The sequence below is a fragment of the Gigantopelta aegis genome, chromosome 4 (assembly GCF_016097555.1).
Source record: "Gigantopelta aegis isolate Gae_Host chromosome 4, Gae_host_genome, whole genome shotgun sequence".
Classification (NCBI taxonomy): Eukaryota; Metazoa; Mollusca; class Gastropoda; order Neomphalida; family Peltospiridae; genus Gigantopelta; species Gigantopelta aegis.
Window position 1 is genome coordinate 82,014,470 of NC_054702.1, and position 12,702 is coordinate 82,027,171.

A 12,702-nucleotide genomic window follows, 5' to 3' on the forward strand; every position below is an offset into this window, starting at 1 on the left:
TGGCGTCAGCGATATATACACTGGACAAGATAAACGGGCCCAGATTTGGTACCAGTCGAGCATGTCTGGGACGTTCTTAGACTATTTGCCGATAGCCATCCCCTCTTTGATGTGACCCAGCTCACCTGTTTTCTGCAGTAGGAGTGACAGAAGACCCCCCCCCCCCCCCCAAAGAGTTTCTCAGGAAAAACATGCTTTCCATGAAACACCTCTGCATTGAATATCTTGCAGCTAATGGCGGCCCGCTATTGACTTTGCTATGAACGGCGACTTCTTCGACTTTTAAAAAGAGGGAGAGCATGTTTTTTTCGTTGTTTCTTGAAATCAAATAAATCCTGTATAAAACTGTTATTAAGTGATTGACATAAATTTGTGCTTTTCATCATTACCATTGGATTTCATTGTTTATATATTTCAGCACATTGTCCATGTGACTTAACTTGTTGCGATAATGGAAGCAATGGTTCTGTATTTATCACAAAGCTTTTATATGAAATAATAACGACTGGGAAAGAATAACACATACTATAAAACTTTTTACGACTTTGCTTTATTGACCATGTATATTGTTATTTTGAAGCATAACAAATATATCAGTTAGAGAACAAACTAGAGTTAAGCAAAACAAATATCACAGTGCAAGAAAATTGTATAAATAATAAACACTAACTAGCAAAAGCTTTAGTTAATAAGTAATTTCTGTTCCAGGGGACATTATGCATTTTATAGTGGTTGTATGGCAAGTGATATTGTAAAACTGCAACATCGAGAAAATTAAAAAAAAAAAACACCTGATTTTACACTATCAAATATTGCCTAATAATGGATCAAATAACATGCACATACATATATATACCGGTACATTTGTACTTGTAAAGCATGCTAAATTTGTTCACAAAGAAAACTTTAAAATTATGGAGTGCTGACAGAAAAGCACAAGGATAATTATTGTGCTTCATTATATGCATAATGTATGACCACTGTACTAATGGAATATTGAGTATGAACTCCAAAAAATGCAAAAACAAAACAATAGATTATATCTTAGCACAAACCCTCCACTTGAACCCTTTTGTTTTCCATTTTTACCCCCTTTTGTTTTTAAATAAAAACTATTCCAACATTACAAATCTTTTATTTGCTTCCATTCAAAGTCCTATTAGGCATAATTATTACATATTACACATTAATATCAGAATTCAGAATACTGAGTAACATAACAACTAGTTACACTAGTATAATCTTATATCAATATAAGATGCTATGTCAGACATCTAGAATTCTATCAGAATTTTATCTTACATATAATTATTTAATGTCTTTTTAAAATACTATCAGGATCTATGTCTTTGTTGCTGTAAATAAAACTACACATCACAATTCATTATAATGAATACCTTTGAGAAGAAAAATAGTAAAGATGTCTGGGGACATTTTACATCTAAATGTAGTTTACCAATGGTCAGTTTTAATATTATGGAATATTGACATTTAACAGTATCTTATTTTAAAGTGTTTCAACAGCTTAATGCATATGGACACAAAAATACATCAATCAAGCTATTGAACCCAAACTTATTTCAACACATATTTGTTGTGTTAAATAAAATTTTGGTAAACATTTGGCAAGTAGAATCAAACTACTGTTGACATATTTTTAGAAACTGTAGAGATACTTACTGCCTTAAATATTTTTAAACATTTGTGAAATATACCCATAATGCTGTTATGCTTAGAATCACCAAATCTGCATGATCACAATATCATACTGAATCTTAATATTAAAATACAATCACATTACATTTCACAAAGGAAGTTATCATAACACTGTTAAGTTAAACACACAGAAATGCATAAACATCTAACAGAGAGAGATTAAAAGGACAATCATGTGGAAATAATTAAGTATTGCACAAATATTGTTACAAAAATTTAATATACAAGAGTGCAGAGTATCTAAATATGCAGATTAAACGGATATTAAACAGTAAAAAGATACCATGTTATTGAGGAATGACATTTGCTTGTTTGATTAGTATAATCAACTTTCAAACTTTTATCAGAAAAAATCTCCTCAAAAGCACAGGGATTCATACCATACTACTCAACGTTTGCTAGGGATATTTCGAAAAACATGTCAAAGAAAGCAACAGCTACTGCATTTATTGTGCTCAATGACATAATGTAATTGTAATCATGCATTACTATAGTGACGTATGAAACAGCCAAACATCAAAATCTCACTGATCATGACATGTATTTGGTATATCCCTAGGGAAAATTGAGTAGTATTTTTGCTATTTGACACATAATTATAATACACATGTACACGTGTATTACGATAATATTTTCTGTTTATCACACATACAAAAGACTCGTCATAAAGTGTATTTTGTATTACTAGAATAACAATAAAAAATAACATGTATATGGAAATAATGAATTATGGGGAGCTCTGAATTCCACAACCATCTTCACAAATAATGCAGATGTAACAAAACAGATTTGAATCATGCACAACAGACATAATTAGAAAAATTCACAAATGAGAAATATAAAAATTTGTAAAATGCACTCTTGAATAAGTGTGTTTATTGAAAATAAGTTACAATCCTAGAAACAAAGATAGTTCATGTATTACTACTAAAGGACTTTTAAACAACAGCTGCATGCATGGAAACCAATGTGATTAGTTTTCAATCACAGCCACAAACCTTTAATGTATTAAATTTTTTAGCAACATATTTTATTATTTTAAGTGAATAAACTGCAGATAAGAAAAGTTTAATCTGTATAGGAAAGGAATGTTTGATACTAATCTTGCACTTTGTTTAATCAGTGGGGTGTTTTCAAACAGTAACTAGGTGCAGCAGGGTCAGCACATGAGAAAAGACACCCACTTCTGCCACATATTCAATATATACAATCATGTATATTTTACATCTTAGAAAGACAATGTTAAAGATTGTTTGGTTTAACGACACCACTAGAGCAGAAAGAAAATGTGTACCAACTGTTAAAACAGTGATGGACGAAACTAACAATCAGTGGAATATATTAATAGTTTTCTCTACTACATGTAGCTTTGGTTAGAATTTGTATGGTATCGGCTTAATAAAAACATAAACATATTAAATAAGCTCCAATGCCTGTAAATAGATTTTTTTTCTTGGACCCACTAACTTAAATTTCTGAAATATTCCATGATTATTTTTATTGCAGTTGAGGTCTTATTAGTGATAAAAACCACACACACACAAGTATAATGCATTTTGATATAAACAACTGTCAGTGATTTTTAATATCCTTAATTCAAGCATAACAATATCTGTGTGACCATATACATTTAAATGTCAGCATTACGATACGGTAACGTATCGGGTGTGCTCCGAAATGGGTATTTCTAAGTACTCGAAGTAAAAACCTTTGCATTCACGTGGACTTGTAAGGAACTGGATTTTGATGTCGTTAAAATAGTGAACAACGATGGAGGTTCTGACCAATTCAGCTGTATATTACTTATTTTTAATACCAATAAATACAGTTATAAAGAGAACTTTATGAAAAAGAATACAAGAATTCCGCAGAATTAAAGTCAGAGAAATATTTTATAATCATCATCTCTAACTTCAATGGTGATAGTCACTTCTGGAAATATTTTCTTCATAGTTTACCATTTGTAATTTTACACTGAAATGTGTTCTAAATGCACTTAGGAAGTTGGAAATGTTGAAACTGTATATGGTACTTATGAGCATGCTTGAATGCAGCTATATTAACACAATAATACATATTATTTTACAAACTAAACTATATATCAGCCAGTAACACTGACAACAGAGTTAACAATATATAAATTATGATAAATAGCAACAATAAATACAAATAGGACTTCAACAAAGATACAAAACGTGACTTCAATAACAATATTTTTCAAAATATTAATTTTAACGAAAGTAAAACATCACAAAATCGAAATCAGGAATGGAATAACAGAAATCCTGAATGTTTCTAAAGTAACTCAACTGAACAGTATCTTAAAATTACTGCCGTTAATCTGGCACTGTTAAAAATCATATCAAAATTCCAGATAATAAATTTATTTTTAAGATTAAAATGCTTTTCAGAAGGTCATAACAGATCACTTAAAAAATTACATTTCACTTAATACAATGGAGGCAGATATCAACTTCAAAATAATATATTTTTCAATGCTTTTTTTCCTTTGTTTAATGCAGTATTTCAAAATCTTTTAAATACCAAAATTCAGAAATAAACACAGAAAACTGATATGGATACTAAGTTTTCCCATCCCTGTTTAAAGTTAGACACCAGTACAGACATAAAACAACTAAATTACTGTGTAGCACATGTGTGTGGTTTGTTCGTTCTTTTTGCCCACCACTGTTACGAGCATTCTGTTCTTCACTGACAAGACTTCTTCCTTGAACATCCTCAAGCATACATATCTGCGTTAGATAAATTAGTCTTCCTAAATACCAAACTGTGGACTTCATGATCCGTCTTCGACATAGCTGTTCAAAGAGTATTCTGGCACGGGTCCGGCCTGGTTGATTGACCCATAAGACTGCTGCATACCTTCTGATCCATTTTGGTCCGGCTTGGATTGATCCACCAAAACATTGGCAACAAATGGCTAAAGCAAATAAAAATTCAGTTTTAATTAAGTGCAACTATCATATTTATAACATGTTTGGAGTATTAAAAAAACCCATATGTGTCTTCCAATGTAGGCCTAATACTCCATAAATAAAAACTGATAGTCAACAAGCAAGGCTTTAGATGTCACTAATTTGGACACAACAGGGTCTTTTGTCTTTTCTGTACACAAATGGTTGTTTTAGTTCAGTACTGTCATTAACAGCTGCTGGAGGGTTGGCAATATTCACAAATGCATTAAGTTATTTTAATCTAATTAAAGTTAACATTTCAGTGGTTTTGAGGTGAACTATTCTGAGGACAGCATGTTTGTACTTAATTTGGGCATGATTATTTTAGCATGTGTATTTTGAGCACAATGTTTATCGCCTCCACTCTGATGCAATTTAAAGCTCTGACAATCATTTAATCCTACAATTGAAGTATATAATCCTTGGCATCTGGGATAAATAAGTAAAGATAAAATTCATTTAGTCCATTCTTTAGATTCAAAACAGCATATTCTGGTAAACCAACTGATTTGTATTAGACAGATAATACGATTGTTGGAACACTACTGGTGATCATTTTACCTTTGTTAATCCCTCTCCTGTATTATCGTCATCTGTGTCCGTAGCAAAATGCTGCAAGCAGAAAAGCATTGAAAACACATATCATAAACATACACCATAAATTACACAGGTCATACTAAATATCCCTAAACCATTAATTCACTAAAAATAGTCATAAAATAATAATTTATACACCTTTTGATCTAAAACTGTATTTTAAGTGAGTAAAAAAAAAGTACAAAAAAAGTATTGAACAATTAACCCTGAGAATCAAATAGCTTGATCATACATAAAAAACAAACATGTCTTATTCATAATTGTGACTATAGGAAAGTTTTATTACTTGAAAAGCAAGGACGAAACTGGAAGGATAAACCTTCAAACAATGCATACTGAACAGACATAACTTGAGGAATGAAGACTCCCATTAATAATGCATGTAGCTTTGAATGTTTTCCTAAGTCACTACTTAGCATATTACAGTCATTATAAATTACACAAAAGAACATTACCAGGACCAGTAAACTAATAAAACAAAATCCTTACAAATCTGCTGGACCAAAACTAAAAGATGATAAAAACAACAGCAATTACGTCTGTTTAATGTGTCTTAACACCAGACAGAAAAAAAGAGACCCCCCCCCCCCCCCCAAAAAAAAACCCCACATCAGAACTTTAACTAGTGAAGTTGTAGGTTACACGGGATTTAAACCAACCTGTGTTTCCTCAGGACCATCCAGAGCCGTCTAGATCCATGTGAAAAGCATAAAGTTAAAGCAGAGTTTTTAAGCTTGTTGATAAAACAGACCAGAACTTATCTACAAGAACACACTGCACCCATGGGGAACACATACAACATGCATCTCACTCTTTCCGTGCCAGGTCAACATTTACTAGATCTGTCCATTTCAAAACTCCATCTTTATCATTTCAACTTATTTTCATGCTTATATCCAATTAAGGTTCAAACATGCTGTCCTGGACACACACACCTCAGCTATCTGGGCTGTCTTTCCAGGACAGTGGGTTAGTTGTTAGTGTTTAGTGAGAGAGATGAGGGTGTAGTGGTCTTACACCTACTCATTGAGTTATTAAAATTCGCTCTCTTTGGGTGAAAGACAATACCGATCTATGCAACTATATGTTGTTGTTTTTTCCTGTTTTAATTTTAATTTTAATTTTATTTCAAAAATAAGAAAAAGAAAAGAGTTGCTGAGACAATAAAAAAGTGTAATGGGGTCATTACACACTTTCTGCCAGTAAATAATTTGAGGGTATATAATAAAAACAAAACAGATCATAAGTGGTACTAGGTGGTTACAGCTTTGAAATCGTTTGAAATTGGACATTGTGTTTCACGTACTTCCAACAAATTTTAAACAACAGTTCTCTTACTATAATCTTTCTAAAATTTGTAAAAATATTTCCATTAATTTCCATTATTTATGTAATTTTACCCTCCGTACCCTCAGGCAGAAACCCTGCATTAGCATATACAAGTTGGTCTGTTTGCAGTCAACAATATTTATTTCAAGAGTTGGTCCTTTGTTGGACCAGTGCACACTGCACATTGTTCAGTTTTTATTGCTGGTAGAGAAAGAGTGATTACATAACACTATGTCTTACCTTTGCTGCATTCCATGCAAACTACTACGAGGGTTGGGCATCAAATACTGACTGATCATCTGATATTGCAGACTTGAATACAAGCAACCACATAGAGTAAGAGCAGAAAACACCAGTAGCTGCAGAGCCACAGACATGTGGTAGGGAATAATAACAAATGAGCAACACGTTTCACACACTGCACCTATTCCTGGATCTGCCACAACACCACATGAATTGATGAAGACAACAGAAACCCATTTAGGCAAAAGACAACAACAGACAAAGATGCAGCAACAGTAACACTAACTCACACATACACCTGAAGCATGAAGACTTAGTAAGTACTCTGATGAATAATTATATATATATATATATCAGTATATGTATGTTATATATAAGAGATATTCTACACGTACATAACAGATATTATATTTATTCAGTCAAACAAATGTAAAGCCATTTTGTTTTAATATTTTATGTACTGGATATTGAAACAATAAACTATGTGAGTGGTTTTTTTTAAAAACTGGTGAGGGACTATGACATGTAGTTTATATATAATTAATGAGGTACATGTCTTCCTCTGTAGCTTTCTGTATGATATAAAATATATGCCTTATCCATATTTCATAATTATTATTTAAGTGCAACAACAAAACCAAATACAATTCATGCTACCATGATTTATTATTATGTGTCTTACTTTTTTGTTTTGTTTTATTTCACAGTTTTAAATTAATTAAAGGTAATATATGATAACCACAAAAACTGTTTTTATGTACAAAAACAATGAGTTCACTGATTCAAATCTGATATAATGTGTGTTTCCAAATTATTAGCTGTTTACTGAAGTAAAATAAGATGCACTGTGATGACTTGTAATGAAATCACCATTCAATTTTCTTGCTGACATGGCAGCATTTAATTCCAGACTTCTTTATCTAAAACCACATTAAAAAAAGTTAAAGTTTGCTTTGTTTAACGACACACCACTAGAGTACATCAATTTATTAAAGATCAGCTATTGAATGTCAAATATTTAATAATTCTGACACAGTCTTAGCGAGGAAACCCGCTACATTTTTCCATTAGTAGCAAGAGTTTTTATATATACTATCCCAAAGACAGGACAGCACATACCATGACCTTTGATATACCAGTTGTGGTGCATTGGATAAAACAAGATATAGCCTCAATTGGTACACAAATGGGGTTCGATCCCAGACTGACTGCGCATCAGGTGAGCACTTTAAAACTAGGCTATGTCCTACCTCTCCACCTTAAATCTAGGCTATGTCCCGCCTCTCCACCTTAAAACTAGGCTATGTCCCGCCCCTCCACCTTAAAACTATGCTATGTCCCGCCTCTCCACCTTAAAACTATGCTATGTCCCACCCCTCCACCTTAAAACTATGCTATGTCCCACCCCTCCACCTTAAAACTAGGCTATGTCCCACCCCTCCACCTTAAAACTAGGATATGTCCCCCGCCCCTCCACCTTAAAACTAGGCTATGTCCCGCCTTTCCACCTTAAAACTAGGCTATGTCACTAGGCTATGTCCCGCCCCTCCACCTTAAAACTAGGATATGTCCCCTGCCCCTCCACCTTAAAACTAGGCTATGTCCTGCCCCTCCACCTTAAAACTAGGCTATGTCCTGCCCCTCCACCTTAAAACTAGGCTATGTCCCGCCCCTCCACCTTAAAACTAGGCTATGTCACTAGGTTATTTCCCGCCTCTCCACCTTAAAACTAGGCTATGTCCTGCCCCTCCACCTTAAAACTAGGCTATGTCCCGACTCTCCACCTTAAAACTAGGCTATGTCCCGCCTCTCCACCTTAAAACTAGGCTATGTCCTGCCCCTTCACCTTAAAACTAGGCTATGTCACTAGGCTATGTCCCGCCTCTCCACCTTAAAACTAGCCTATGTCCTGCCCCTCCACCTTAAAACTAGGCTATGTCCCGCCTCTCCACCTTAAAACTAGGCTATGTCCCGCCCCTCCACCTTAAAACTAGGCTATGTCCTGCCCTTCCACCTTAAAACTAGGCTATGTCCCGCCCCTCCACCTTAAAACTAGGCTATGTCCCGCCCTTCCACCTTAAAACTAGGCTATGTCCCGCCTCTCCACCTTAAAGCTATGTCCCACCTCTCCACCTTAAAACTAGGCTATGTCCCGTCTCTCCACCTTAAAACTAGGCTATGTCACTAGGCTATGTTCCGCCCCTCCACCTTAAAACTAGGCCATGTCCTGCCTCTCCACCTTAAAACTAGGCTATGTCCTGCCCCTCCACCTTAAAACTAGGCTAAACTAGGCTATGTCCCGCCCCTCCACCTTAAAACTAGGCTATGTCCCGCCTCTCCACTTTAAAACTAGGCTATGTCCCGCCCCTCCACCTTAAAACTAGGCTATGTCCCGCCCCTTCACCTTAAAACTAGGCCATGTCCCGCCTCTCCACCTTAAAACTAGGCTATGTCCTGCCCCTTCACCTTAAAACTAGGCTATGTCACTAGGCTATGTCACTAGGCTATGTCCCGCCTCTCCACCTTAAAACTAGGCTATGTCACTAGGCTATGTCCCGCCCCTCCACCTTAAAACTAGGCCATGTCCTGCCTCTCCACCTTAAAACTAGGCTATGTCCTGCCCCTTCACCTTAAAACTAGGCTATGTCACTAGGCTATGTCACTAGGCTATGTCCCGCCTCTCCACCTTAAAACTAGCCTATGTCCTGCCCCTCCACCTTAAAACTAGGCTATGTCCCGCCTCTCCACCTTAAAACTAGGCTATGTCCCGCCCCTCCACCTTAAAACTAGGCTATGTCCTACCTTCCACCTTAAAACTAGGCTATGTCCCGCCTCTCCACTTTAAAACTAGGCTATGTCCCGCCCCTTCACCTTAAAACTAGGCTATGTCCCGCCCCTCCACCTTAAAGCTATGTCCCGCCTCTCCACCTTAAAGTAGGCTATGTCCCGTCTCTCCACCTTAAAACTAGGCTATGTCCTGCCTCTCCACCTTAAAACTAGGCTATGTCCCGCCCCTCCACCTTAAAACTAGGCTATGTCACTAGGCTATGTCCCGCCCCTCCACCTTAAAACTAGGCCATGTCCTGCCTCTCCATCTTAAAACTAGGCTTGGTCCCGCCCCTCCACCTTAAAACTAGGCTATGTCCCGCCCCTCCACCTTAAAACTAGGCTATGTCCCACCTCTCCACTTTAAAACTAGGCTATGTCCCGCCCCTCCACCTTAAAACTAGGCTATGTCCCGCCCCTTCACCTTAAAACTAGGCTATGTCCCGCCTTTCCACCTTAAAACTAGGCTATGTCCTGCCCCTCCACTTTAAAACTAGGATATGTCCCGCCCCTCCACTTTAAAACTAGGCCATGTCCTGCCCCTCCACTTTAAAACTAGGCTATGTCCTGCCCCTCCACTTTAAAACTAGGCTATGTCCTGCCCCCTCCACTTTAAAACTAGGCTATGTCCCGCCTCTCCACCTTAAAACTAGGCTATGTCCTGCCCCCTCCACTTTAAAACTAGGCTATGTCCTGCCTCTCCACCTTAAAACTAGGCTATGTCCCGCCCCTCCACTTTAAAACTAGGCTATGTCTCGCCCCTCCACCTTAAAACTAGGCTATGTCCCGCCCCTCCACTTTAAAACTAGGCTATGTCCCACCCCTCCACCTCAAAGAATGACAATGAATTTCTAAGTTATTAATGTTTCATGGTCTGACGTAACGAAAATTATTTGAAATAAAAACAAAAAATAGGATATCTTTCCATTTGTATCACGGAATTACATATGATAAACCTAGGCTACACTATAGCAATGACCACTAGTAAAATAAGAGACATAAATTTCAAGATGACTGAAACAACTGTATAATGACAATAAAAAACAAAATCTCTACAGAACACAAAAAGAAACCCATCATTAACATCTAGCTTTCAGCAACAGAGAGAACCAGTCCAGGTACCTTGCATTGTTTAAATTTTTATCAACCAGTAAATGTATTCTGAAGAAGTCTTAAACCAAAGGGTTTATTTATTAATGAATAGAAAATGCACTTTAGACTAATAAGCCACAGAAGACGAGGACATTGAACATTTCTGTAATGCTGCTCAATGGCAAACTGTACAGAACAGATACGGTACATGTTTGTAATACAGTATTCACTGTAAAACCCTACCACTACATCTCTCTCTTTATCTCGCCTGGATAAAACAATCATCTGTTCAGTGTAGCCAGCTAACACTACATGTCTTCCAAAATGAATGACTGAATCTACTTCTGTGGCCATAACATGGCCTGATCAACATTTTTTAAATTCTCATCACCCCCCAAAACAAAAACAACAACAACCTGATTCTGCTTAATATGGCCACTTGATTATAAATATGGAAAACCTTTTTGTCTTAACAACATTCCAGTGTGTTTTTCATAATACTGATATTAATGGTGAACAAAATAGGCACTCAATTAGAGTAATACAAACACTATTACTGGGCCATGTCATCAGGTAGCAATGTTCGTTAATAATATCTCTGTTATTAATATTTTTGTAAGTCATGTTCGGTGAGCTGCTGTCATTTAAACAATTATTTCCACATATTTAATTAAGTATCTAGGTCCGGACATTATGCTGTACAAATGCTCTTTTGTACAAGCTTTTCAGCAGGTAAAAATAAGTAAAGATGTTCATTCAGCTATTTCATTTCTGCAAATCATTACTTTCATATTTTGAAGAAATAAAGCTGATACCATGACACAAATAAAAATATTTTGATATCATTATTTTTTCTTTCATGGATTAACAATAGTAATCACTCGATTGTTACTTGTTACAAATGGTAATTTAAAAGAAGCTTTAGAAATTTAAGATGTTAATATTAAAGTTTGTTTTGGGTTTTTTAATGTATGATAGCCACCTGTCCAAAAAATTACTTCAGCAAGGACCCATGGATGACCATTATATACAAGTTTGACTGTGGTTTTATTTTGTTTTGAACTCACTCTGTATCTGATGGGGTTGAGATGCCGGAACCATCCAAAGCTGATTCTACCAACAAACACAAGCAGTGACACGAATAAGGCCACACAGGAGAAGAGAAACACAGGACTCGAGTAGCCTGCAAATAAAATATTAACACAATTAGCATTTTTCATAGCTGTTCATCGAATGAAATGCGGGAAACTCATCTACGAGTTTGTAAAAATGTTTTTGTCTTGTTATTTTAAGTTCAGGACAATTAACAAGAAAATGTGTTTCATCCTCAACCGTGATGCTGCATAGTTTGCATAACCCATTGTTTCTCAGTATATTATGGTATCAACCTCTTTCAATTTCAAGGCGATGTGCACATATTCTTATTTTGTAAAGGTTTTCCAGATATGTTGCAAGTCTGTATGGTTGTGTAATATGCTTGTAATATACATGTTTTTCACAATTTTTCAGTTTCAGTTTTATTGTCTGTAGCTATGCTGTAATTTTTCAGTTATTATTTTCTTTAGTATTTTTTGTTTCTTTAGATTAACGCTGATTTCTGTTACATCAATATTGTTTTTCCTCAGCATGTTAGTTACATAGTTGTGGAAACTGTTTTTGTTATTCCTATTGAGCAGTTTGCTGTATTGGACTGAATTATATAATAAAGTACTTTTCTATGGTATGTTTTCTAGATGTGCTCAGTAACTTAAGATTTTTGTATTTATTTCAGTTATTAACGGATATTGGCCCAGTTGACTTTTACATGCAATATTTGTTGTATTTTTCCTACTTGCAAGTTATATTTGCCAAATTTTGTATAAATGACGGGTTTGTAAGAAACAGAATAATACATCCTTGCCTGTTGTAGACGATTTATCTTACA

At 35.6% G+C, this 12,702-nt stretch overlaps 1 protein-coding gene across 4 annotated transcripts in view; it reads right to left on the minus strand.

Moving 5' to 3' along the window:
• Nucleotides 1–533: 533 nt before the first annotated feature.
• LOC121371208 (calcium permeable stress-gated cation channel 1-like) overlaps nucleotides 534–12,702 on the minus strand; it is a 74,055-nt gene continuing 61,886 nt past the window's right edge. For all 4 annotated transcript variants that reach the window (XM_041496929.1, XM_041496928.1, XM_041496930.1 and 1 more), the window contains 3 exons: nucleotides 11,846–11,961; nucleotides 5,253–5,303; nucleotides 534–4,657 (listed from right to left, as the gene is read on the minus strand). In XM_041496929.1, the coding sequence (XP_041352863.1) occupies nucleotides 4,514–4,657; nucleotides 5,253–5,303; nucleotides 11,846–11,961 (311 nt within the window). In that variant the 3' untranslated portion in view covers nucleotides 534–4,513. The remainder of the gene's footprint in view (nucleotides 4,658–5,252; nucleotides 5,304–11,845; nucleotides 11,962–12,702) is intronic.